This window comes from Geotrypetes seraphini, chromosome 5 (assembly GCF_902459505.1).
Source record: "Geotrypetes seraphini chromosome 5, aGeoSer1.1, whole genome shotgun sequence".
Taxonomy (NCBI): Eukaryota; Metazoa; Chordata; class Amphibia; order Gymnophiona; family Dermophiidae; genus Geotrypetes; species Geotrypetes seraphini.
The window spans coordinates 192,918,948-192,946,357 of NC_047088.1; the positions used below are offsets into that span (position 1 = coordinate 192,918,948).

General features: G+C 44.7%; 1 protein-coding gene across 8 annotated transcripts in view; it reads right to left on the bottom strand.

Annotated features, from left to right (window-relative positions):
* The window catches only part of OSBPL6 (oxysterol binding protein like 6), a 240,256-nt gene that overhangs the window by 156,239 nt on the left and 56,607 nt on the right, over positions 1–27,410 (bottom strand). For all 8 annotated transcript variants that reach the window (XM_033946821.1, XM_033946818.1, XM_033946816.1 and 5 more), the window contains exons 3-4: positions 16,756–16,878; positions 9,253–9,306 (exon numbers count right to left, since the gene is read on the bottom strand). In XM_033946821.1, the coding sequence (XP_033802712.1) occupies positions 9,253–9,306; positions 16,756–16,878 (177 nt within the window). The remainder of the gene's footprint in view (positions 1–9,252; positions 9,307–16,755; positions 16,879–27,410) is intronic.

The window sequence follows — 27,410 nt, forward strand, 5'->3', positions numbered from 1 at the left end:
TTGAATTGAAAGAGCATATCCTCTACTAATTGTGTGTAGATGTCTGCTTTCTTATTGCCAAGAAAGTTTTTCACAAGAACAAATAAAGACCAGGCACATGATTCAATTTCATTTATTGATGCTATGAAATGTGGGTCATTTATAAGTTGTCTGATCTGTGGACCATCGAAAATTCCTGCTTTCAGTTTTTCCATGGTAGTCCAAGGCTCATAATCAAAAGAGAAAAACGTCCAAAAACCGGCCTAAGTCAGCACTTGGATGAACATTGTCCAAATATGTCAAAGTGCCGATAATAGAAACGGGTTTTGGACGTATTTCTAAACGACCTAGGCCTTCATAATGCCGCTGAACGACCAAAGCTAAACAGGGCATTTCAGGAGGAGTGTCGAGGGTGGGAGTTGGGCGGGACATGGGCCGGCTTAGACTTAGTCGTACAGCATGTATAACCGAAAGTTATACAGCCCAGGATCGAAGGAACTTGGACGTTGTGACTTAGATCATTTAATACATGGTCTAAGTCACAAAAGCCCACCTAAAGTCACCAGATAAGCACTGCAAACACGTAAAACAGACCCCCACACACTACCCCAGTGATTGCCGACCCCCCCACCCATAAAAATATTAATCACACCTTTAAAATTCAGCCTCCAGACCATTATCACCTGGCCACCTGGCATAGGAAAGCCTAGTCGTCCAGCAGAGAGGCAGCTTATGTCGTCTTGGGGGTTGGTTAGGGACCCATAGAGAGGAAGACCCATGCCCATAAGCCCCTGTAAACACTGCATTGATATTGAAACATGTACACTCCCCTATACACCCCCAAAACCCTTTTTTACTGGCATATAAGTGGTTCCTGCAGCCATAAGGGCTGTTAGGGTGCTAGATAAGTGGGTCTAGGGGATTCTGGAGGTGGTTTGGGGGGCTCACCGTGACCTATAAGGGAGCTGTAGTGAGGAGAAGATATGGGACCCTTATTGTGAAGTACATAGCAGTGCCCTATAAGGTACCCCACTATTTAGGTGCCATGTCTGGGTGTTCAGTCTATCACTTTGCAGACCCCTCCCAGGTCCAACAAGGCTTGTTCTAGGCGTTTTTGACTTGGACGAAAAGTTGGACGGAAATGTGGTATAAAGATGGACGATTTAGCGACTTGGATGATCAGATCGGCAGGACGTATAATTAGATGATTTTCGAAAGAAAAAAAATTTGGGATGTATTTTTTGATAATGTGTCATAGGCTATTTTTTACTTTGGCCGACTTGTGACTTAGACGAAAACGGACTTAGACGTTCCTTTGGATTATGCCCCTCCACATATTCAATGCACGAACTGTTTTTATTCAAAGCCTTTACAAATCGTTTCATCAGGCTTAGCTTTATATGTAGTGGTGGCAGTATGATTCTATCTCGTACTCCAGCCACTATATCCACTATATTGTAGCATGGCCATCCCTTGGTCAACATCAGGGATCCGCATACGTCACTTGCTATAGGCCCAGCGTGCTTCCCCAAGATGGAGGAAGAAACTGCTTAGGTGAATTTCTCCAAAATTGTTTTGTATAAATCACACAGTATGTAATGGTAAGTATCTGGAAAAGAAAGTTATTTATTCCATTCTGTGGTTGAAGAAACAAACATATGCTCCCAAAACATTTCAACAAAAATGTGTTCAGAATGGCTTTTCAATATTAAACCCAGAACCTTGGCCTAGCAGGGCCTCCACACCAGTGGCGTACAAAGGGGGGGGCGGGAGGGGGGAAGTCCGCCCCGGGTGCAAGCCATGAGGGGGGTGCTCCCGGCCTTGGAGTCATGGCCCGGGAACTTCCCTTTTCATAGCCCGACCTTAAGGCTTTCGCGCCTCCCTTTACCCGATTGTGGAAGAGAGCAGCCTACAGAAAGGATCACGGGTACTTTAGCGACCCTTGCAGGTTGCCATAGGTCTGTGGAGTTGTCGTAGCTCTGCCGTGATCGTGCCTCTGATGTCAGAGGAGAGGCGGGACCGCGGCAGAGGGACGACTGCTCCTGAGGCCTATGGCAACCTGCAAGGGTCGCTAAAGTACCCACGATCCTTTCTGCAGGGTGCTCTCTGCCACGATCAGGTAAAACGAGGCGCAGGAGGTAAAAGGGGAACACACAGGCCTTCCGGGGGGGGACAGTCCTTCGGGGGGAGGTACAGTCCTTCGGGTGCAGGCCTTCGGGGGGATGCAGGCCTTCAGGGGTTCAGGGGGAACAGACCTTTGGGGGAGGTGCAGTCCTTTGGGTGGGGAGGTGCAGTCCTTCGGGGGGGGGACAGGCCTTCAGGGATGGGGTGTAGGCCTTCAGGGATGGGGTGTAGGCCTTCAGGGGGGGACAGACCTTTGGGGGGGAGATATAGTCCTTCGGGGAGTGCAGGCCTTCAGGGGTGGGGTGCAGGCCTTCAGGGGGGACAGACCTTCGGAGGGGAGGTGTAGTTCTTCGCGGGGGTGCAGGCCTTCAGGGGTTACATGTAGGCTTTCAGGGTGGTGCAAGCCTTCAAGGGGGACAGACCTTTGGGGGGAGGTACAGTCCTTCGGGGGGGTGCAGGCCTTCAGGGGTGGGGTGCAGGCCTTCGGGGGGTACAAGCCTTCAAGGGTGGGGTGTAGACTTTCAGGGTGGGTGCAGGCCTTCAGGGGGACAGACCTGCAGGGGAGGGGGTCCTGGTGTAGAGGTACACGGAGGGAGGGAAGGAAGGGGGTGGTTCAAAGATATGTGCATATGCCGGACTTTGGGGGGAAGAAATAATGGGTCTAAAAACAGAGAAGTGAGAGAAAGATGGTGGATAATGGGATTTAGGGAGGGAAGGAACAGAAAGGGAGAGAAGTTGGACACAAGGGATGGAGTGGAGGGGGGATAGAGATAGTGAATAGGAGGATAGTTGGGAAGAGAAAGAGAGAGATGGTGGACCCTGGGGTGGTGGGGAAGGAGGGAGAGATGCTGGATGAAAGGGTAGTTGAGAAAAGGTGAATCTGTGGATGGAGACGAAAAAAAAGGAAAGATGCCAGATCTCTGGGGGAGGGAAGGGAAACGGAAGTGGAGGACAGAGATGGCAGATGGATGGTTAGCATGGAGAAAGAAGAAAGAAGGAGACCCTGGCAAGCAAGACAACCAGAGCCTGAGATCAACAAGAGCCTGGGACCAACAAGATTTGAATATTGACCAGACAACAAAAGGTAGAAAAACTAATTTTATTTTCGGTTTTGTGATTACAATATGTCAGATTTGAAAAGTGTATCCTGCCAGAGTTGGTGTTAGACCGCAAACGTGAGCTAGGATTTAACAGAGAGGAAAAGTCCTTTTTGTTTCTTTATTTTGTTTACACCACAACGCCAGTGTGATTAGGAGAAGCCAAAGGGGGTGAAAAAGCTATAAAATAAACCCACCAGGATGTTTGGATAAAACACCCAATTGGGCAGGAAAATCGAATCGAATCGAAAAACCAATTCAATAGACTGAATCGAATCAAATCAAATTTTTTTTTCCTGAATCGGGCAGCACTAGTTTGCGCTACTGTCTTAGTCTTTAGGACCTGGGAATGGGGAGAGATAGCATCCTCAGTACTTTATAATGCAAGTGAAACGAGGATTTGGTCAGACTTTTGAAGGGTCTGCAGAAGAAAAATATTGTATAGGCCGGGGACATGAGACAGAAGGAAATGGGAACTTTTCTTCCTTCTGTTTTTGTGAATGGCAAGGCTAAGAATGTCAGAGAGTTCAGTTAAAATATGTGCTTTATAAGAAAATATAATAATGTGTTTGATAAAGTTTATAAGCATTGCTGGCCTACCCGGTGAGGTGTTCCTAGTGGTGGTGGTGGTGGCAGCATGTCAATGTGTTGAGAGGAAGAGGTGGTCTGGGAAATTCTGCTGAGCAAACTCCAGGCCCATTTCCACCCCCCAGTTAGTCCACTCCACTAACTGAGTGGGTCTTTGGGGGTTGTGCCTGAGTAGTTGTTTTGGGATCTCTTCCAGTGGTTTGTCAGTATCTCCTTGTGGTCCAAGGATGGAAAATTTGTTAACCTTAGCATTGACCTTCAGAATATGTTTGTAACAGCGCTGCTTGTGTGACATTAGGCTATGTAGTGATTGAAAGAAAAATCCAGACCTTTGCACATTTTTGCACTATATGGTGGGTGTATGAGGAGATTCACATTTCCTGCACAGCTAAGTCCGTATGAAGTTACCTTGTTCTGTATTTGACATCTAGCAAGGTCTCTGTTTGGAAGGAAAGATCTAAGCTTAAAAATGAAGTGTCCAGAAGTTATGGTAAAAGCATTAAGCGTAGCTGGTTTTAAGAAAGGTTTGGACAAATTCCTGGAGGAAAAGTCCATAGTCTGTTATTAAGACATGGGGGAAGCATCTGCTTGCCCTGGATCGGTAGCATGGAATGTTGCTACTCTTTGGGTTTTGACCAGGTACTAGTGACCTGGATTGACTACCATGAGAATGGGCTACTGGGCATGATGGACCATTGGTCTGACCCAGTTAGGCTATTCTTATGTTATGTTCTCATCTGTAGGGGCCTTTGTTTTCACTTCTTATTTTAATGTATTTTTTTTCTGGGAACTTATCAGTGTTTTTTATAATGGGAACAAAAATGGAAGAGAATTAATGTGTGTGGAGAGGGGGTAACTAATTTCTTCAGCATAGCATGGCTTATCTTAAGAACATGTGAAGAAAGTGGATACTGGGAGGGGTGAAAGAGGAAGATAGGTAAAAAAAAGGAGACATTAAAAAGTTTGGGAACCTCTATTCTAGGGATCCTATAATGTTAGTATATCCATTTTTAATGGCCTGGCTTCTGAACACCAAAGTAAATAAGTTTATCCAGCACTAGACAAAATGGTGCTCATTCCCTCACCAGAGATGACTGGTGAATTCTCCCCAATTCTTTCTAGACTCCTGGGTGCTTTAAATAAAAAGAAAAAATGTAACTGCCAAAACAAATTTTCAGAAATAGTCCAGTAGCCATCTTTCTACCTGTTCTGGTTCAGCCCTTGTCCTTCTTATTTATTTATTTATTTAGTCATTTATTTAGTCCGTCCTCCCAAAGGAGCCCAGAACAGGTTACAGGAGTACATTCATAGTATGGGTAGGACAAACTTTAGCAAGACATAGACTCTTCAGCATTTACAGCATGGACAAGGGGTTTAGATTATAGCAATTACAGTATAGACATAGCAAGCAGACTTACAAATACAGACTTAGTGGACATAGGGTGCAATTTCCATAGCAGATGCCATTCATTAGAGCTGCAGTTCACTATAGTATGTATTGAAGTGTTTATGGAAATTGCACAAATTGATTTATCACAAGACTCCTGAGGCAGGCCCTTGTGGGTCGAAACACGATCGTTTCAAGTCTATTACAAATAAAGAGACTGAACACCAATTGGTCACCTTTGTTGTTGTATTTGCTGTTCACCGTTGTGAAGGCAGTTTCTCCTGTTTATATCCAAGTCTACTATCCCAAAGGCATAAAAAGCATAGATACTTTGTGAAGTCACATTGTTGACCAAGAAGAAAATTAACCATCTTCAAGTCTACACAAATCATCCATTGATGTTCTTGGTAATTTATCTTTTCCAAGACTAAATGGCCTTGTACTCTTCTTTCATCCTGGTGGAGTGACCGATTGGAATAGAACCATATTTGTTGCTGTTATTTAAAAGAACACATCTCAAACTATGTTTTGAACTGTCAATGAAAAGACACCACTCACTTGAGTTATATTCTGAAAGACCCATTTTCTTCAGAAGATTTCTGATGTCACTGTAGAATACTAAGTTGTTGTCTTCGGTAAAGAATGTCATCAAGTCCTTTTCTCTCCTTTGATAAAATGTAATTTTATGATAGGCCGGAGCACGTTACAAGGCTTCAAAGAAGGTTTGGATTAGTACCTGGAGGACAAAGGGATTGAGGGGTACAGATAGGAGTAGAGGTAGGTTTAGGGATAGTCTGAGACCACTGCTCAGGCAATGGGCCTGATGGGCCGCCGCGGGAGCAGACCGCTGGGCGAGATGGACCTCTGGTCTGCCTCAGCGGAGGCAATTTCTTATGTTCTTATGTTCTTATTCCAGGCTGAAGTACATTCCTTTCCTTTAGTCTGGAGGCAAGCAATTCAGAAGACTCCTTGGAAAGATTTAGGTCCCTGATCAGATCACTCAATTCATTCTGGTCAGATGTGAAGTTGTTTGGGAATCACTGTCACTGCCCCCACTTTCTTTACCTTGTGCGATATCAGACATGCAAGACTCATCCTCTGAGAGATGTAGTAGTTCATGGAAAGATGGAATGGGTACATGATCCAAGTGCGGAACAGGTCTCCTGGCTGAAGGTAGATCAGGGTAAGACTACTTGTCACGATTATTTTGATTGATGCGATGTACTTTTATTTTAATTTGTTATATATATTTAGGTTTTTTATCCAGTTTTTTGTAAACATGTATGTGTTCAAGGCTGTGTATGTTAATTGTGAGCTGATTTGGTTAAAAGCGGATTATAAATGTTTTAAATAAATAATAAAAATAAACAGTCATTGAAGTAGTTTTTCGGTTCCTTCCAAACCATTGGTACTCCAAATTTCAGGCAGCTTCACTATCTATTTGGCCACTGGTGCACATGCTCCATACAAGTTTTGCATATAATATGAGGAGCCCATGGCTTATCTTGATCTCTAAGCTTGACACCAAAATAACCTACCCATGCTCTTTTTACAAACTTAGAAATAGGTTTCCTACTTGCTTTCAAAGTGTATGCCCCACAAATATAGCAAAATATGTTGGGATGATTCAAGCAGCTACATCTTGAAGTAGCCATAATCTCTATGGTGTTTGATCTGCAAAACTGAAATGATATGAGTGGGAATATACACACATCTCCTATACCAGGGGTAGGGAACTCCAGTCCTTGAGAGCCGTATTCCAGTCGGGTTTTCAGGATTTCCCCAATGAATATGCATGAGATCTATTTGCATGCACTGCTTTCAATGCATATTCATTGGGGAAATCCTGAAAACCCGACTGGAATATGGCTCTCGAGGACTGGAGTTCCCTACCCCTGTCCTATACGATCATAACTATTATTCAGTTAAGTTACTTACCTTTTACAATCCAATGTTTTGGATGTAAAACTACAGTTGGAAATATGTAAATACTCTCACTATATCTGCTAACTTGTACGCAAAAACACAAATAAGGTAATAGAAGACAAAGTTGAAAAACCCATTAGAATTTAAATCTATATGCAACTGTTTTAAACAGATCAGGTTGAGAAACCTTTGAAATACAAATTTATGTTGTTTAAGGAAACCATGTTTGCCATCTACATTTTTTGCACATAGCTATGTAATATAACAGAACAAAGGTGATTTTGTCATTTGAGCTTTACATTTTTATGCCAGTGTGCATTATAGGAAAGGAAATAGAAGAATAATTGTGAAACAAAGGTCATTATACGCAACAAAAAAAAGTGTGGGCATTTTAAATACATAAATTTCCATTCAAAAAAGAAAGCTTGTTATGACATTCCAATTCTGCAGAAGAGATCTTTTAAATAGCGGTAAAAAAAATAATAAATTCAAACATATCTAAGAAACTAGATCCAATGCAATTTTCTGAATTAGCACCCCAAATAACCCCAGGAACAGGTTAAAAAACCCAAGGCACCAAGAAAAAATTTTTTTGGCCTGTTGTTAGTAACTAAAACTTTAAGCTTAAGTCACAGGACAACCATTAAATATGTAGTTTTACTAACTGCTTATGGGTTGTCAGGGTCCATAAGGAACAAAGCAAGTCTAGCTTGAAAAAAAATGCAACCTAAACAGTTTGACACCAGTGAGACATTTCCCTTAATAATTGCATTTAGGTCTGCATTATTTATATGGACCAAAACTACAGCCAAATATGTTATGTTAATCAGGTTTTCTATTCTGCCTTTACATATTCAGTTCAAGGTGGGATTACATTGCAAGAGGTTGGGGCAGTTACCCAGGAAGTTACAATGCACAGTTTGACACAGACATTCAATAGAGTTGCTAGTACAGGTAGATTAGTACAGTTGCTAATACAGATAGAGGGGCATAATCGAAAGGGACGTCTAAGTCCGTTTGCGTTCAACTCGCAAGTCGTCCAAGGCCAAATTTTCAAAAAATACATCTAAAATTTTTTTGTTTCGAAAATCGTCTAATTATACGTCCTGCCGATCTGATCGTCCAAGCTGCTAAATTGTCCATCTTTATACCACATTTCCGTCCAACTTTTTCATTCAAGTCAAAAAAGCCTAGAACAAGCCCTGTTGGACATGGGAGGGGCTGAACATCCAGACATGCCACCTAAAGTGATGGACTGAACACCCAGACATGCCATCTAAATAGTGGGGTACCTTACAGGGCACTGCTGTGAACTTCACAAAAAGGATGCCATGGCTTCTCCTCACTACAGCTCCATTATAGGTCACAGTGAGCCCCCCCAAACCACCTCCAGAATCCCCTAGACCCACCTATCTACCACCCCAATAGTCCTTATGCCACTTATATGCCAGTAAAAAAGGGTTGTAGGGGTGTACAGGGAAGTGCACATGTTTCAATATCAATGCAGTGATTACAGGAGCTTATGGGCATGGGTCCTCCTCTCTATGGGTCCCTAACCCACTCCCAAGACGACTTAAGCTGCCTCTGTGCTGGACGACTAGGCTTTCCTATGCCAGGCGGCCAGGTGATGATGGTCTGGAGGCTGAATTTTAAAGGTGTGATTAATATTTTTATGGGGGTGGGGGGGTCGGCGATCACTGGGGTAGTGTGTGGGGGTATGTTTTATGTGTTTTCAGTGCTTATTTGGTGACTTTAGGTGGGTTTTTGTGACTTAGACCAAGTTCCATCGATCGTGGGCTGTATACCTTTCGGTTATACATGCTGTATGACTAAGTCTAAGCTTGCCCACGTCCCGCCCAACTCCCGCCCTCAACACTCCTCCCGAAACGTCCCATTTAGCTTTGGTCGTTCAGCGGCACTATGTAGGCCTAGGTCGTCTAGAAATACGTCCAAAACCTGGTTTTATTATCGGCACTTGGATGTGTGTCTAAGTGCCGACTTAGACTGGTGTTTGGACGTTTTTCTCTTTCGATTATGAGCCCCATAGGTCATAGTTAAAAATACATAGTTGCAAGTGCTAACATAGAAAAATTTAAAAAATGCAAATGTCTCTGAATCTTAGAATAGCTATTTATCATTCACAATACTTACATCAATTGGTGATTTTGAGTACTTCAGGATTCCATTATCCAGAACAAAAAAGCGCTGCAGCAAAAAAAACATACAAGCATAGTAATTTCTTGAGCAAAGTCTTTGTGGCAAATCATCCCTGGTTACATCGTAGTAAAAGCCAGCATACACAGAAACAAAGAAAATAAATATGGCCTATCCAGTCTGCCCATCCATTACAAGTTTAAGTTCCACAGTTCCTTCCTCAAAGACCTTCTGTGCTTGTCACATGCTTCCTTGAATTCAGATACAGTTCTTATCTCTACCATATCCATTGGGAGTCTGTTCCATGCACCCACTAGAAATATATGGGAAGATTATGGAGCAAATTCTATAAATGGCATCCCGATTTTAGGCGGCCTACCGCTACTTAAAAGCCAATCGGGACGCATGTTTTTGAAGAATAAAAACTCCTGAAGCAAGCCACCTGCATCATAGGTGTCTCTGGGAACCTAGTGAGGTGCATAGGGCTGCCTAACCTTGCCTAAAGCTAGGTGTGGGCATGGTGTCACTAGGTCAGGCAAGTTTAGGCAGCCCTAGGTGACCCTAGGCACCTCCCTAGGCCAGTGGAAGGTGCCTGAAATGTAGGCCAGCATTTTGCAGGTCTACATTTCAGGCACCTTCAATTAAACGTGGCCACTGATCTGATCGGCAAGATCTGATCTCTCTGCTGCGATCAGTTTAGCGGCTGCGACAGGGACCTGCACCCCCTGCGATGCTCAGAAGGAGAGATGCCCAGTTCCTCCTGCTGGGACCCCTGAAGCCACCGCATCCCCACATGTCCATGGCAGGAGGAGTGCCCAATTCCTCCTGCCACCATCCCGCTGACACATCCCCTGGCAAGAGGGATGCCCAGTCCCTCCTGCCGGATACCTCCCCACCCTCCCATAATGACCTCAGCAGGAGGGATGCCCAGTCCCTGCTGCCAGACAGCCTCCCACCCCCCGTAATGACCGCGCCCAGGAGGGAACCCTCCACTCACCCCGCAAAGGAAGGCCGCTGACCACCCAGCCGGATACCCCCCTGCCTAGCTCACCTGAACCTCCCCTACCTTTAGTAGTTGGCCAGCCGGTCAGATGCTTCCTCCATCCGTCATGCAGGCCCATCTTCATCTGAATGGCAGGCCTGCACCTTCTGGTGCATTGTGGGATGAATCGGGGAGAGGTTTAAAGGATCTGGCCATTTGGAATCTTAGGTCATTCCCAGCGCATCCCACAATGCACTGGGAGAGAGAGGCCTAAGATTCCGATTGGCCCAGGCGCCTAAGGCCCCTCCTATGGGAAGGGGCAGGCCCACTATTCAGATGAAGGTGGGTCTGCCGGCCTGCCGAAGCATCCGGCCGGCCAACTACTAAAGTTAGTGGGGGGGGTCAGGTGGCCTGGGCTGGTTTGGTCTAGCTGGGCTAGGCGCTGAGGGAGGGTTTCTGGCTGGGCTAAGCAGAGGGGGTTCTGGCTGGGCTGGGTGGTCAGTGGCTAACATTCATGGGGGTGCAGGGGGTCCCTCCTGGGCATGGTTATTACGGAAGGGGGTATCCGGCAGGATGGACTGGGCATCCCTCCTGCTGCAGTCATTACGGGGGGAGGTATGTCCGGCAGTCATTACGGGGGGGGGGGGTGTCCGGTAGGAGAGACTGAGCATCCCTCCTGCCCGGTGATGTGTCAGTGGGGTGGTGACAGGTGGAATTTGGCACTTCTCCTGCTGCGGACATTTGGAAGTGGTGGGGCTGGCTTCGGGGGTCACAGCAGGAGGTACTGGGCATCCCTCCTGCCAGTAGTCTTCACGCGGGGGAGGGGGACGGGCCGCAGTCACTAAACTGATCGTGGCCGGGAGATCCCTTGCCATCATCAGTTCAACGGCAACACAATTCTCTAACCAGCACTTGTAATATGGGCGCCGGTTAGAGTGGTGGTATAGGGTGCCCCTGTGTAATTCTCAAAAGCTGCTTAGGCCATGCAAATTTGTAAAACCCTGTGCAAAATAACCAAGTGATTAATTCACTAACATTTGCTTGGTTATTTTCCATCAGATTTTACGATCCTAAAACCCGACTGCTGTAGATCTATCGGTAACACAGTTACTGACAGGTCTGCCAGTTTTTTGAAAGATCTACCTGTTTTTATTTTCATTTTTTTTCCATGGCACAGATATTTTGCATGTATTACACACACAAAATATCTACCCCATTAAAAAAATAGCAGGAGATGGTGCGCTTTAAGTCATGCAGAACATTTCTCCCATTAAAAAAGCATAAGCCCAGGGGGCCTTATGCATCTGGGACAATCAGAGCCTTAGGCCCCTTCCCAGATGCAACCAGGACTCTGATTGGCCCAGGCGCATAAGGCCCCACCCATAGGAGGGGCCTTAAACAACCAGTGCCAATCAGTGGATTTACAGGATTTTGCCCAAAGCTAAGTGGTTTAGTTAACCATTCATTATATTTAAAAACATTTCTTGTTGGACATTGAATATTGTTGAATATAAATATTTAAAAATGCAGTCACATAGCAAGGGAGTTTTTTTATGACTGATAGCTCAAAGTTTGGGAGTAAGGCACATTCTAAAGCCTTGCCCCCTTGAGCCCTTGAAGTCTTTTTGTTCCTTGTTTATATGACACTGTAAACCACATTAGTGAGTAATATGTAAAATTTTAACATATATATTGCTTATCCGTTTAATTGGGATGTAGAAATACCAGGTATAACATGGAATGTCTGAGCCAAAAGTGTAATTTATACATTTAGGGAGAAATTCTATATGTGGGCACCTCCTTTTAAGTGCCCCAATGTTGCGCAGTGATAATCCACGTCGGAACAAATGATGTGAGCCGGAGGAACTTCAGCATGGCCACGCTGACTGACCAGTTCAGGGTCCTGGGACGAAAACTGAAGCGGAGTACCCGGAGGATAGCGTTCTCAGAGATCCTGCCTGTACCGAGAGCAGATGCAAAGAGGCAGGCAGACATCCAGGCTGTGAATGCATGGTTGCGGAGATGGTGCCAGGAGGAGGGCTTCCACTTTGTGAGGAACTGGACGTCCTTCTGGGGAAAGAGTAAGCTCTACCGGCGGGACGGCCTGCACCTGAGCACAGAGGGAACTAGACTACTGGCTGCTAATGTGAAGAAGGAGATCGAGAGGGCTTTAAACTGAGGAGAGGGGGAAAGCCGACAGCTGATCTGATGTTGACGCTTCGGACAACAGTATCCAGAACAGATGCTGAACGGGCTGACTGCACGGAGGAAGTAGAGAGACCAGTGGACCTTATGATCAGACAGCGAGGGAAACAACAGGTAAAGGGAGCTTGCTGGGAAGAGACTAAAGGGCATGGAGACACAGGGGGACTGGGTGGCGCGAGGGCGAAAGTTGAGGGTATCATAGGGGCTACACAAGGCGAGAGGGATCGAACAGAGGCAGGGGCCCAGGAGGGGGCAAGAAAACCCAGAGGAAAAGCGGGGAAGTGGGGTGGCGGAAATGTGGGGAAGATGAAAGCTACGAGGGTAAAGGCTGAGGGCAAAGCAGAAGTACAGGGAACAGGAGAGGCGGCCCAGGTGAATGCAGAGGTGGAGAAAAAACAACGGGACCTGCGGTGCTTATACGCAAATGCAAGAAGCCTCATGGCCAAGATGGGTGAACTAGAGGTCGTGGCCAAGGGGGAAGACCTAGATATAATTGGAATTACAGAAACATGGTGGACAGAGCAGAATCAATGGGATGTGGCGCTGCCGGGGTACAAGCTCTACAGGAGAGACAGGACCCACAAGAAGGGGGGAGGCATAGCACTATATATAAAAGACTCTATCTACTCGGTCGGGATGGATATGGCAACGAAGGCAGAGGGGCTGGAATCGCTATGGGTCAAACTGCCGGGAAACAAGGGTGCAGACATAAAACTGGGGCTGTATTATCGCCCACCTGGTGCGCCGGAAGGAGTCGGACACGACTTGGAAGCTGAACTGAGACAGGAGTGCAGGACTGGAAGTGTAACAGTGATGGGGGACTTCAACTACCCGGGGATAGACTGGAGTACGGGTCACTCCAACTGCACTAGGGAAACAGGATTTGTAGAAGCTGTGAGGGACTGCTTTATGGAGCAACTGATCAGGGAACCGACGCAGGGGAGTGCTACTCTTGACCTCATCCTGAACGGATTAGGAGGGCCTGCAAGAGGGGTAGAAGTGGGAGGACCACTAGGCAACAGTGACCACAATGCGATCAGATTCACTTTAGAAAGGGGGACACCCATAGTAAGGAGGACCGCAACAACTGCGCTCAACTTCAAGAAGGGGAACTATGTTGCTATGAGGGAAATGGTGGGGAGGAAGCTCAGAAACATCTTTAGGATGGAGACTGTGGAAAGCGCCTGGACCCTATTCAGGGACACCCTGCAGGAAGCACAAAAAATGTACGTCCCCAGTTTCAGGAAAGGCTGCAAGAACAAGCGGTCAAAGGACCCGATTTGGATCTCAGCAGAAGTAAAGAGGGCAATAAACGACAAAAAAGTATCCTTCCGGAGATGGAAAAAGGATCCAACGGAGGAAAATCACCAGGCGCACAGGAAATGCCAAAAAGAATGCCACCGAGAGGTTAGAAAAGCAAAAGGGAAATACGAAGAGGGGCTGGCCAGGGAGGCGAAAAACTTCAAGGCATTCTTCAGTTACGTAAAGGGGAAACGACCAGCGAGAGAGGAGGTGGGGCCGTTGGACGATGGGGATAGGAGGGGAGTGATTAAAGAGGATAAAGAGGTAGCTGAGAGGCTGAACACGTTCTTCTCGTCGGTTTTCACGAGAGAAGACACATCTAATATACCGGACTCAGAGGAGCTCATGAGTGGGGAACAGGCTGAAAAATTGGAGCACATAGAGGTAAGTAAGGAGGATGTCCTCAAACAGATAGACAGGTTAAAATGCGGCAAATCACCGGGTCCGGACGGGATCCACCCGAGGGTTCTGAAGGAGCTAAGACAAGAAATAGCGGGCACAATACAGCATGTTTGTAACCTATCCTTGAAAACTGGAGAGGTACCAGAGGACTGGAAATTGGCGAATGTCACACCTATCTTCAAAAAGGGATCGAGGGGTGACCCCGGGAACTACAGGCCGGTGAGCCTGACTTCAATTATAGGGAAGATGGTGGAAGCTATGATAAAGGACGGCATTTGCGAGCACATTGAGAGAAATGGCCTACTGAGAACAAGCCAGCACGGATTCTGTAAGGGAAGGTCATGCTTAACGAACCTTCTGTACTTCTTTGAGGGAATAAGCAGTCGGGTGGACAATGGGGAACCCATCGACATCATTTACCTCGATTTTCAAAAGGCTTTCGACAAGGTGCCACATGAAAGGCTGCTTAGGAAGCTGTGGAACCACGGGGTGGGAGGGGATGTGCACCGATGGATAGAGCACTGGTTGTCGGGTAGACTGCAGAGGGTCGGAGTAAAGGGCCAATATTCTGACTGGCGGGGAGTCACGAGCGGTGTGCCGCAGGGATCGGTGCTGGGGCCGTTACTCTTCAACATATTTATCAATGACCTGGAAAAGGAGGCAAAGTGCGAGGTTATAAAATTTGCAGACGATACCAAACTGTGCGGCAGAGTTAGCTCCAGGGAGGAGTGTGAGGACCTGCAAAGGGACCTAGACAAGCTGGAAGACTGGGCGAACAAATGGCAAATGCGCTTTAACGTGGAAAAATGCAAGGTCATGCATATAGGGAAAAAGAACCCGTTGTTCAACTACAAATTGGGGGGGGCATTGTTGGGAGAAAGCGGTCTTGAGAGAGACTTGGGAGTGCTGGTGGATGCATCACTGAAGCCATCTGCACAGTGCGCAGCGGCCTCAAAAAAAGCCAACAGGATGCTGGGCATCATAAAAAGGGGCATAACAACCAGGACGAGGGAAGTCATCATGCCACTGTATCGAGCAATGGTGCGTCCGCATCTGGAATATTGTGTTCAATATTGGTCGCCGTACCTCAAGAAGGACATGGCGGTACTCGAGAGAGTCCAAAGGAGAGCAACAAAACTGGTAAGAGGGCTGGAACACTGCCCATATGCCGAGAGGTTGGATAGGCTGGGGCTCTTCTCTCTGGAAAAAAGGAGGCTCAGGGGTGATATGATAGAGACCTTCAAGATCATGAGGGGCATAGAGAGGGTGGATAGGGACAGATTCTTCAGGCTGAAGGGGACAACAGGTACGAGGGGGCATTCGGAGAAACTGAAGGGAGATAGGTTCAAAACGAATGCAAGGAAGTTTTTTTTCACCCAAAGGGTCGTGGACACTTGGAATGCGCTACCGGAGGACGTGATTGGGCAGAGTACGGTACAGGGATTCAAACAGAGACTGGACGGATTCCTGAGGGATAAAGGGATCGTGGGATACTGAGAAAGCTAACCAGAAAATAAGTATAGAAACCCGACCAGGTCGTGCATGTGCAAGACCGGAGGGCTAGGACTTTGATGGGAAGATAGGACTCAATAGGAAACCAAGGTGGCATGGGGGCCCCTTCTGGTGATTTGGACAGGTCGTGACCTGTTTGGGCCGCCGCGGGAGCGGACTGCTGGGCAGGATGGACCTATGGTCTGACCCGGCGGAGGCACTGCTTATGTTCTTATGTTCTTAATGACATCTGAGCATTCAGCCATAGAGCCTCCTTTATTTAAAGTATCTTGCTTGGTTATGGTGGTTTGTTATATAGCATTTGGTATGCAAAGACCACTTTTGTGATCCTTGATAATGGCAGCCTTAAACATTTTCATTTGATCAATATTTCCTACACAATTAGGTGTCAAGATCTGGCAGAAGGACTGAGAAGGCAACAGCAAGAAGAAAGGAAGAAAGTACTATTGTCAAAGTTGGGCATGGGCACAGGAGTAAAAAGAGTGAAGGGGGAAGAAGAAGAGGGAAAAGAGAGTGGGATAGAAAAGAGAAGAAATAATAATGGGACAGGAAGCAAAAAAAGCTACAATGAGGGGAGGGACCGAATGAGAAAACACAGTGAGAGGACAGAATGAGAAAACACAGTGAGAGGTCTGAAAGAAAGCTGGAGATGAGGAGAGAGAATTGCACATGGGTGAATGGGATGGAGGCAAGTCTGAAGGATGTACTTGGGGAATTAAAGGGCATGTGTGAACTTGTTAGGCATGAAATGCACTTACAGTATGTGATCTCACAATCCTCTTTCCTCCTAATAAAGCAAGTCATGAAAGGAGGTGACAATCCAAGACAAAGACATGGCAAGTATAATTCATCTTTGGTAAGTCCTTGAGAATTTTAGAATCCCCAGTACAATATATACAAATTAAAAACTAAGGGCCTGTTTTACAAAGCCACGCTAGCGGCTGCTGCGCGGTAACGGCCCCGAAGCCCATAGAGATTTAAAGGGCTTCGGGGCTCTTGCCGTGTGGCTTTGTAAAACAGGCCCTAAATGTAGAATTATTTTTTAAAAAGCCCAGTTTAATGAAAAAGCTGTTTTGTTATAAGGTTGTTCTAATTACCTTGTGCCAGCCTTTTAAAGGCCATTTTCTTTTCTTCAGCATGAATCCTTCATGTTTTTCTGGCTTCTGGACATTAGTCTGGCCTATTTTCAGCCCCTCAATTATTTCCCAGCTATCACCTTCCTATCAAAAAATATTAAAGATCATTTTTTATTACATTATAGCAGGAGACAGTGAAAAAAAAACCAACACATTTTAAATTGTAAGTTTGCATGCTCTTCTTAGGTGTCCAATAAAGATTTAAATAATGACCCATAAGTATTCTATATCATGATTTCCAGCTTCCTGGGAATGCTTTCAAGTCTTGCACTTGAGAATGCACTTTCAAAACAGACTATAAAAACAAAGCAATGAACATCTGCAACTGATTAAATATAAAGTCTGCTAGAATTTGAAGAAGTCCTCCTGGAAAATCTTACTAGACTCCTCCTCAGGGCTTCTAGCAAAATTGAGTTTAATCATCTTTAATATCTTAGTGAAACAAATTCATTACTAATGTACCATAATAAGGCTTATACTTAACCCTAGAGTATATATCCATATAACAATTTAATTTTATGCAACTTACAAGGAAAGTGATAAGATAGGAGTTTTGTTTACATGGCATTCAATTCATCCAGTTCAGTGGTCTCAAACTCAACCTTTTGCAGGGCCACATTTTGGATTTGTAGGTACTTGGAAGGCCTCAGAAAAAATAGTTAATGTCTTATTAAAGAAATGACAATTTTGCATGAGGTAAAACTCTTTATAGTTTACAAATCTTTCCTTTTGACTAAGTCTTAATAATAATATTGCACTTTATAGCTAAAGAGACATATGATCGAGAAACTGTTTTATTTTACAATTTTACAAAATTGTGATTATGATAAACATACCGAGGGCCTCAAAATAGTACCTGGCGAGCCGCGGGTTTGAGACCACTGATCCAGTATGAGGGTTAGATTTATTTGGACAAATAAAAATAAGCGCATTTCATGTTAAAAAAAAAAGTACATCTCAAAGACCTTGAGGAATGTACTACTCACATGATGCTGGTGTTGTCTGGTAGTCAATTACCGTCAAAGATGAAATTTATTCATATCTGCTAATTTCCTTTCCTTGAACTCATTAGACCAGACCAAAAAAGCCCCATTGAAATCACTGCAGCACTGTACCAGGAACTGTCACACTGTATATTGCCCATCATATAATGCTCTACCCCAGTGTTTCTCAACTTCTTCAAGCCAAGTACCCCCTAAGTCTATCAAACATTAACCGAGTACCCCTGCCCAAGCTCTGCCCCAGACCCACCCAAGCTCCACCTCAAGACCCACCCAAGCTCCGCCCCAAGATCCCACCCCCATAATAGAAATACTAATTGTAATGCAATTTCTTCCATTCATTTTTCACATACACACAATATAATCTTACTAACAATACATAATGGTAAACCACAAAATTAAACTACACAAAGCACACTGTACGCAGAGAATATTTTAATTATCATTTACATTCTGCCTTGACCTCTTTCAAAAAAACATTTAACTTTAAAATATGCAATATCATCACCTCAGTAATTAATACAGAAAAATAGATAAATATACTGGAAAATATAGACAGCAGATATAAATTCTCAAAACTGACACATTTTGATCACTAAATTGAAAATAAAATCATTTTCCCTAGGTTTGTTGTCTGGTGATTCTTTTTTTTCTAATCAACCTTTTCCCAGTCTCAGGTTGTATTTCCTTCTGTCTATGCTCTTAACTGTGTTTCCAGGGTCTTCTTATCCACTGGCTATTTTTCTGTTCTTCTTCAGTTTCTGCCCTACATTCATCTTTGGCATTAACTTTTAACATTCAACTTTTTTCAGTTTTTCAGCTTTCTTCTCAATCTACTTTTCCATGTTTCCCTTCCTATTCTCTCCCATGGTCTGTGATCTCCCCTCCCCCTTTCTGTAGTCCGACATCTCTCTCCTTCCTTCCCTCCAGTGGTCCGACATCTCTCCTTCCCTACCTCCAGTGATCCAACATCTCTCTCCATCCCTCCTTCCAGTGGTTCGACATCTCTCTCCTGCCTTCTCTCCAGTGGTCCGACATCTCTCTCCTTCCTTTCCGCCCTTCCCACAGTCTTGCAATTCTCTCCTCTCTTTCCCACAGTCTGGCATCTCTCTCCTCTCCTTCCCACAATCTAGCATCTCTTTCCCTCCTTCCCTTCCAATCCCTAGTTTAGCATTTCTCTCTCCTTCCAGCCCCCTTACCCTTCCAGTGGTCTAACATCTCTCACCCTCCTTCCATCACCCTTCTCCAGATTTGACATCTCTCTCTCCTTTGAGTTATCTCTCCTCCCCCAGTGTAACATTCCTCCATTTCTCCTTTCTGCCCCCTACAGTCCAACATCTCCCTCCCTTCCTCCTTTCTGGCCCCCCTCCCAGTCCAACATTTCTTTCTCTCTGCCTTCTGCACACTTCCTCAATCTCTTCCCCAACCAAAATCTCTCTCTGTCCCTCCATGAGTTCAATTTTTCACTCTTCTCTCTCCCCCTTCCCTTGAGTGTGACATTCCTCCTTTCTTCCCTTCCCATCCATCTCTTCCTCTCTCTCCATGAGCCAACACTTTCTGCCTCCTTTACGCTTTCTCTTTCTCTCCTCGCCCCTTCCCTCGAGTGTGACATCCCTCTTTCCCACCCTTCTGTCTTCTGCAAATTCTTCTTCAAGCGGTTGCTGTCCATTGGCTCCTCCTACCATGGTTAAGCATTTCTCTCTTCCCTTCCTCCCATTTTACAGCATCCTCACTCCCTTCTATCCTGGACATTTTCCCTCTTTTTCCTCTCCCCACTCCTGCACAGCATTTGTTCCTCTCTCCTCCATCCCCATGTGCCACCTGTCTCCCTCTCGCTCACTGTCCACTATCTCTCTTTCTCTCATTCCTTCCCTTGTTGCAAAGGAAGTGGGGAAAGAGAGAGAGAAAGGATCCAAGGTGTTGCCGGAACATCAGCACCTGGCATAGGAAAGCCTAATACAGCTGTACAGAGGTGGCTTAAGTAGTCTGGGGGTGGGCTAGTGAACGAGGGGTGCCCAAAAGGTTGATCGCGATCAACCAGTAGATTGCAAAGGCAACGCAAGCCTATTGCAGAGCCCATCCCGGGCTCCGCGATAGACTCGTGTTGCCTTTGCGTTCTGTTCTCCCTGCTTCCCTGATGCCAGGCCAGGCGCATACAAGCGCTGGGCCCACAGCCTTTCCCCCCCCCCCCCCCCCCACGTCTATTCTGATGTCAGAGAGGAAGTTCCAGGCCAGCCAATTGCTGCCTGGCTGGCGGTGGCTTGGGGCAGTGGGGGGGAAGGAAGAAAGAAAGAAAAGGGGGGGCAGAGAGAGAGGAAGAAAAAGTTGGACTCATGGAGGGACAGAGATGTTGGTTGAGGAATGGAATGAGGTCTGGAGGAGAGGAAGCATGCAGGAGGCAGAAAGAAATATTGGATTTATAGTCAGAAAAAGGAAGTGCAACCAGAGACTCATGAAATCACCAGACAGCAAAGGTAGGAAAAATGATTTTATTTTAAATTTAGTGATCAAAATGTGTCCAAATTTATATCTGATGTCTATATTTTGCACTATGGCCCCCTTTTACTAAACCGCAATAGCGTTTTTTTAGCACAGGGAGCCTATGAGTGTCGGGAGCAGTGCGGGGCATTCAGCGCAGCTCCCTGTGCTAAAAACCCTAATCGCAGTTTAGGAAAAGGGGAGGGGGTATATTTGTTTATTTTTGTATAGTTGTTACTGAGGTGACATTGCATATTTTAAAGTCATCTGCCTTGACCTCTTTGAAAACCCCCATATATAAATGATAATTAACATTTTCTCTGCGTATAGGGCTCCTTTTACAAAGGTGCACTAGTGTTTTTAACGCACGCACCAGATTAGTGTGTGCTAGCCAAAAATCTACTGCCTGTTCAAAAGGAGGCAGTAGCGGCTAGTGCATCCGGCAATTTAGTGCGCACTATTCCGCGCGTTAAGGCCCTAGCGCGGCTTTGTAAAAGGAGCCCACTACGTGCTTTGTGTTTTATTAAATTTTATTGTTGGTAGATCATTTTGACTTGGTCATTTTAAAAGTAGCTCGCAAGCCAAAAAAGTGTGGACATTCCTGATATGGACAGTCATGGATAAGATCATCATGAAAAAGGAGATCTGACAGGATATAGTATTATGTATTTTGAAAAGAACTACAATTGAATAGCACAAGATCTCATCAACTACAGCTTATAGCAGGCCCCTCTCGCACACGAAACGCCCACCTATTCACCTTTCCCTCCCTAAAAGGCTGCCTCTACAAGAGATTCACTGATAGAACCCTAGCATTCCAAGCGGGCAAATGGAACAATTGCCTTACCGCCCTCATCTCCAACTCCCCGCCCTACCACCTGTTCAGGAAGTCACTAAAAACCTACCTCTTCGACAAATTCCGCTAACGCTGCCTTCCCCCCTTCCCTGCACCCTCCTGACCTCGACATGCCTCCATTCCCTCTGACTACGCCCCCCTCCCAAGCCACTATGGCCTCTCTTTCTCAAGCTCTGTTTTATCTAATTGCCCTGCCTTTTCATAGCCTCATATTTAACATCACTGTAAATGTACCACCGCTTTAACATGGAACATCGCTGTATACGTACAGTCTCTTCTTTAGTATATGCCTTTTTATTACTGCTATTTAGGTAACATCTTTGTAAATGTAATAACACTGTAATATGTATCATCGCTGTAAATGTACAGTCTCTTCTATTGTTAACCGCATTGAACTTCCATGGTATTGCGGGATACAAGAATAAAGTTATTATTATTATTATTATTATTATTATTATTATTGGACTATGATAAGTAAACGTAAATGGAACACAGGGGTGGTTTCTTGGGATGTGTTTGATGGGTCCTGTATATATTAGCTGAATATAATGTAAATTTTAAACAAATATATTTTTTCATTAATTGATACCAAGTGTGTTTGATGTTATATATAAAAAGAATTAAGTAGCTTCTTTTTAAATGAAGTTTTGAGATTGGAAGCAGAGAATTTATAAGGGATATCTTGAAACCCAACTGGCTAGGTTTCCAAGAACTACTAGAGTAGATGGTAAGATGAAAATAAATAGACGCTTATGGCCTGAAAATAGGCTGGCAAAAAAAAGAGTACCTCACCTTTTGTTAGACTGAAAATAGGCTGGAAAGGGTCCTCAGGCCGGAATCAAAAGTCAGTAGAAAAATCATGAAAGATAAAGTAATAAAATAGAAAAATATGACAAAAATAAAAGATAAAAAAACAATGGGAAACCACAAAAAATGTAGAAGTTTATCATGCTTAGAGAAACTAAGAAACAGGTTCTCAGCTCCACAGAAAACTGAGACCTGAAGGTCCCACAAGTTGACATTGGGAGGGAAGGCACTGAAAAAATGCACAGTAAGGGCAGTCTCAAGACTACATTTTTGCAGTCCATGCTGGATTCCGTGGATGACGTTACCCATATGTAAGAATTTGCTGCCTGCTTGTCCTTGGATAAAGTATAGTTACTTACCTGTAACAGGTGTTATCCAGGGACTGCAGGCAGATATTCTCACAAGTAGATGACATATCAACAGAGCCTGGTACAAACAATACAAAAGTGTACTGTCACTTTACACTTCTTAGATGTCTCAAGTCTGTTCATACTGCACATGCGCTGGTGCCTTCCTGCCTGATGTCGGCTCGCGGGATCAAGCTACGAAGTAAACAAGCTACGAAGCTAATTAGGGGAGGCAGGAGAGTTTATCTGCCTGCTGTCCCTGGATAACATCTGTTCCAGGTAAGTAACTGTGCTTTATCCCAGGACAAGCAGGCAGCATATTCTCACAAGTGAGATTCCCTAGCTAAAAAGTAAGAGATGGAGGGAAGTTGGCATCTAAACAGAGGATAAATTTTATAGAACTGCTTGGCCAAACTGACTATCCTGTCTGGAATGAGACTTCAGACAGTAATGGAATGTGTAAGTATGAATTGAGGACCAGGTGGCAACTTTACAAATGTCTTCAAAGAGAGTAAAATGCAAGAAAACTATTGAAGTTGCCATTGCTCTAACTTTATGTGCTGTGACATGACTTTCCAGTGGCAGCCTAGTCCAAGCATAGCAGAATGAGATACAGTCTGCTAACCATGTAGAGATTGTTCTCTTAGTAACCTGTTGGGATCAAAGAACAGGAACAGCAGAATAGTAGCTCTATGAGGCTTTTTTCGATCTAGATAGTAAGCTAAGGTGCGTGTACAGTCCAATGTGTAGAGTGCTGCTTCACCAGGGTGAAAATGTGGTCTTGGGAAGAAGACAGATAAAACTATAGATGGATAAAATCCAAGACTACTTTTGGTAGGAATTTGGGATGAGTGCAAAAAACAACTCTATCATGATAAAAAGTTGTGTAAGGTAGATCAGATACTAGTGCTTGTAGTTCTCTAACTCGGCATGCGGAAGTGATACAAGTTAAGAAGACTACTTTTCAAGTGAGGTATTTAAGGAGCGTAGTCGCAAGTACCTCAAATGGAGGTTTCATCAAACTGGTGACCAAACAGAGCTCTGAAATTAGAAGGTGGCATGAGATTATTAGCAAAAACAGCAGAAGATGTGAGATATGTGACCATGAAATTGAAAATGTTCTCAATTGCTGGAGTTTCTCTCTGGAATAAGTTGTCTGAACACCTAAAATTATGTACTGACCGTTATAGTTTTAAGAAACTATTAAAAACGAATCTGTTTGTGGAGGCTTATCTGTAGAACCACTCCAGCTCCGGTTAAGTTTGTTCCTTATGGAAAATAGTTTCTATATTGGTTTTTGGAGTCCACAAGCAGTTAATTCTGTTCATCCATGTTGTGGATAAGCTGTTTGTAGGAACCTCTAGGTTGTGAATTAGCTGTTTGTTGAGAGTGAGTGATGTGATAATTTCAGTTTGGAGTGAATGGAAGTTTGTTAATTTTAAGATTTGTGTTTAAACTATGTATGCATATTTTATAGAAAACTGCTTAGAACTTAGGCAGTATATAAATTTTGAATTAAATAAATAAATTTAGGTCCCAAGCAACTGGAGGAGATTTGATTGGAGGTTTTGAATTTATGAGCCCTTTCATGAACCTAGAAACCAATGGGTATGTAGCCAGAGGTTTGTTGTTCAAAGGTATATAAAAGGCACTGATAGACCTGAGATGGACACATACTGAAGTGGTTTTTAGATCAGTGTCGGAGAGATGTAGAAGGTAGTCCAGCATTGATGACAGAGGGCATGTGTCTGGAGATAATGCCTGAAGGCAACACCAGAGGGTAAAATGTGTCCACTTGAAGTGGTAGCATCGCTCTGTGGAGGGTTTTCTGGAAGCATCTATGATGGCTGACACTGGAGCAGAGAGATAGAAGTCATCTGTACATTGGGAGAGAGAAACCAGGCTGTGAGATGTAGAGAATGGAGACTGGGACTGAGAAGAGATCCTTTGTTTTGAGTCAATAGAACTGGAAAGATTTACAGTGGAATTGGTTCCCTAACACTGAATTGAAGAAGAAGAAGGAAACAGGGTTGTCTCAGCCACCGTGGAACTATGAGAATCATGGTGATCTGAGTATGAAGAGTGTCTTTCCAATTAGAAGGATTGGAGGGAACACATATAGGAATTTGTCTGTCCAATCCACAAGAAAGGCGTCCAACTCTAAGCAATGAGGAGAGTACAGTCTGGAGCAGAAGCGTGGAAGTTTGTGATTGTTGGAAAATGCAAACAGGTCTATCTGTGGAGTCCTCCAAATCAAGAAGACTTGATGTAATGTAGTTGAACTGAGTGACCACTCGTAAGTTTGAAGGAATCTGCTTAGTCTGTCTACTAGAGCATTCTGTCTGCCTGCTATATACACTGCTTTGAGAAAGATGTTGCATGAAATCACCCAATACCATATCTGTATTGCCTCCTAGCCAGAAAGGACGAGAACCTGTGCCTCCTGAAACCGTCACCGCAATGCGCAGCGGTGGCGAAGAAAGCAAATAGAATGTTAGGCATGATAAAGAAAGGAATCATGAGTAGATCGGAGAAAGTAATAATGCCGCTTTATACTGTGTCCAACATTGGTATCCATACCTAAAGAAAGATATAAAACTGCTGGAGAGGGTGCCGAGATGAGCAATGAAGCTAGTGAAAGGTGTGGAGAAACTGGGGTTGTTCTCCCTTGGGAAGAGGAGACTAAGGAGATCTGATCAAGACTTTCAAAATTCTGAAAGAAATCGACAATTTAGAGCAGGAAAAAAACAGTTATTTACAATGTCCAATGTGACACGGAAAAGAGGGCATGGACTGAAGCTGAGGGGGGGACAAGTCCAGGACAAATATCAGGAAGTTCTGTTTCACGCAGCGAGTGGTGGACACCTGGAATGCTCTCCCAGAGGAGGTTATTGTAGAATCCACCGTTCTAGGATTTAAGGGTAAACTAGATGCACATCAACTTATGAGAGGCATAGAGTGATACGGATAAGGGTAATCTAGAGAGGCATAGAGTGATACGGGTGACTAAAATTATGCCAGGGTACACCTGATGGGGCCTCCGCGTGTGCGGATCGCCAGACTTGATGGACCTAAGGTCTGATCCGGAGATGGTAGTTCTTATGTTCTATGTTCTCCTTGTTTGTTTATAAAGTATAGAGCTACTTGATTGTCCATCCTATTATTACTTGGTTTAGAAGGTGATCTTTAAAGCGTTGCAAATCGCTCAGAACTCTAAAAGATTGTTATGAAGGGATCTTTCCTGAGAATTCGAAGAACCCTGAGTGTGGAGGCCGTCTAGGTGAGCTCCCCACCAATACATAGATGCATCTGTTGTCAGTATTTTCTGATGTGGAGGAATATAGAATAGCAGGCCTCTGGAGAGGTTGGTGGGTTGAAACAACTACTGAAGAGACAGACGGAGTGGGGAAGTGTCCTTGACATATTGGGAGAGCGAGACTGTAGCCTGTCAACACTGGGAGGCTAGAGTCCATTGAGCAGTTCTGATTTGGAGCTGTGCGAACGGGGTTATATGGACTGTTGATGCCATGTGTCCTAACATTCACATCAGCTGTCAGGCTGTGAAGGTTTGGAGAGCAGAGACATATTTGCAAAGGTGAAGTAGAGTGTATAGCCTCTGTTGAGGAAGGTAAGCACAAGTTTGAATTGTATCCAGTTGAGCTCCTATGAATTCCAGATTTGGGGCTTGTTAGAGATGGGATTTCTGGTAATTGATTGCAAACCCCAGAAGTTCCAGGAGATTTATTGTTGAGTTGGTGGTTGATTGGACTGCTTGAGGTGACGACGTTTTTATCAACTAATCATCCAAATAGGGGAACACATGAAAGCTGTAAGAGCGGAGTGCTGAAGCCACTACAACTAAACACTTTGGGGCTCATAATCGAAAGAGAAAAACGTCCAAACAATGTCCAAAAACCGGCCTAAGTCAGCACTTGGACGAACATTTCCCAAATACGTACAAGTGCCTATAATAAAAACGGGGTTTGGATGTATTTCTAAATGACCTAGGCCTTCATAGTGCCGCTGAATGACCAAATCTAAACGGGGCGTTTCGGGAGGAGTGTCGAGGGCAGGAGTTGGGCGGGACGTTGGCCGGCTTAGACTTGGTCGTACAGCATGTATAACCGAAAGTTATATAGCCCACGATCGACGGAACTTGGACGTTTTGGCTTAGACCATATAAAACATGGTCTAAGTCACAAAAACCCACCTAAACTCACTAGAGAAGCACTGAAAACACATAACACTGACCCCCACACACTACCCCAGTTTTCACTGACCCCCCCACCCCCATAAAAATATTAATCACACCTTTAAAATTCAGCCTCCAGACCATTATCACCTGGCCGCCTGGCATAGGAAAGCCTAGTCGCCCAGCAGAGAGGCAGCTTAAGTCGTCTTGGGGGTTGGTTAGGGACCCATAGAGAGGAGGACCCATGCCCATAAGCCCCTGTAATCACTGCATTGATAATGAAACATGTGCACTCCCCTACACACCCCCCAAACCCTTTTGTACTGGCAAATAAGTGGCTCCTGCAGCCATAAGGGCTATTGGGGTGGTAGATAAATGGGTCTAGGGGATTCTGGAGGTGGTTTGGGGGGCTCACCATAACCTATAAGGGAGCTGTAGGGAGGAGAAGACATGGCACCCTTTTTGTGAATTTCACAGCAGTGCCCTGTAAGGTACCCCAATATTTAGGTGGCATGTCTGGGTGTGCAGTCCATCACTTTGCAGACCCCTCCTACATCCAACAGGGCTTGTTCTAGGCGTTTTTGACTTGGACGAAAAGTTGGACGGAAATGTGGTATAAAGATGGACGATTTAGCGGCTTGGACGATCAGATCAGCAGGATGTATAATTAGACGATTTTCGAAACAAAAAAAATTTTGGACGTATTTTTCAAAAATGTGTATTAGGCTGTTTCTTACTTTGGATGACTTGCGAGTTGGACTTAGGCATCCCTTTCAATTATGCCCCTCCACGTGAGCACTCTGGATGCTGACGCAAAGCCATTAGTGGTGGAGGTGATACCAGCCTATTTGAAAATGCAGATACTATCTGTGGGCTGGAAGAATGGGGGTATATGTGTATGCTTCTTTGAGATCCAGAGAGCAATGCCAGTCATT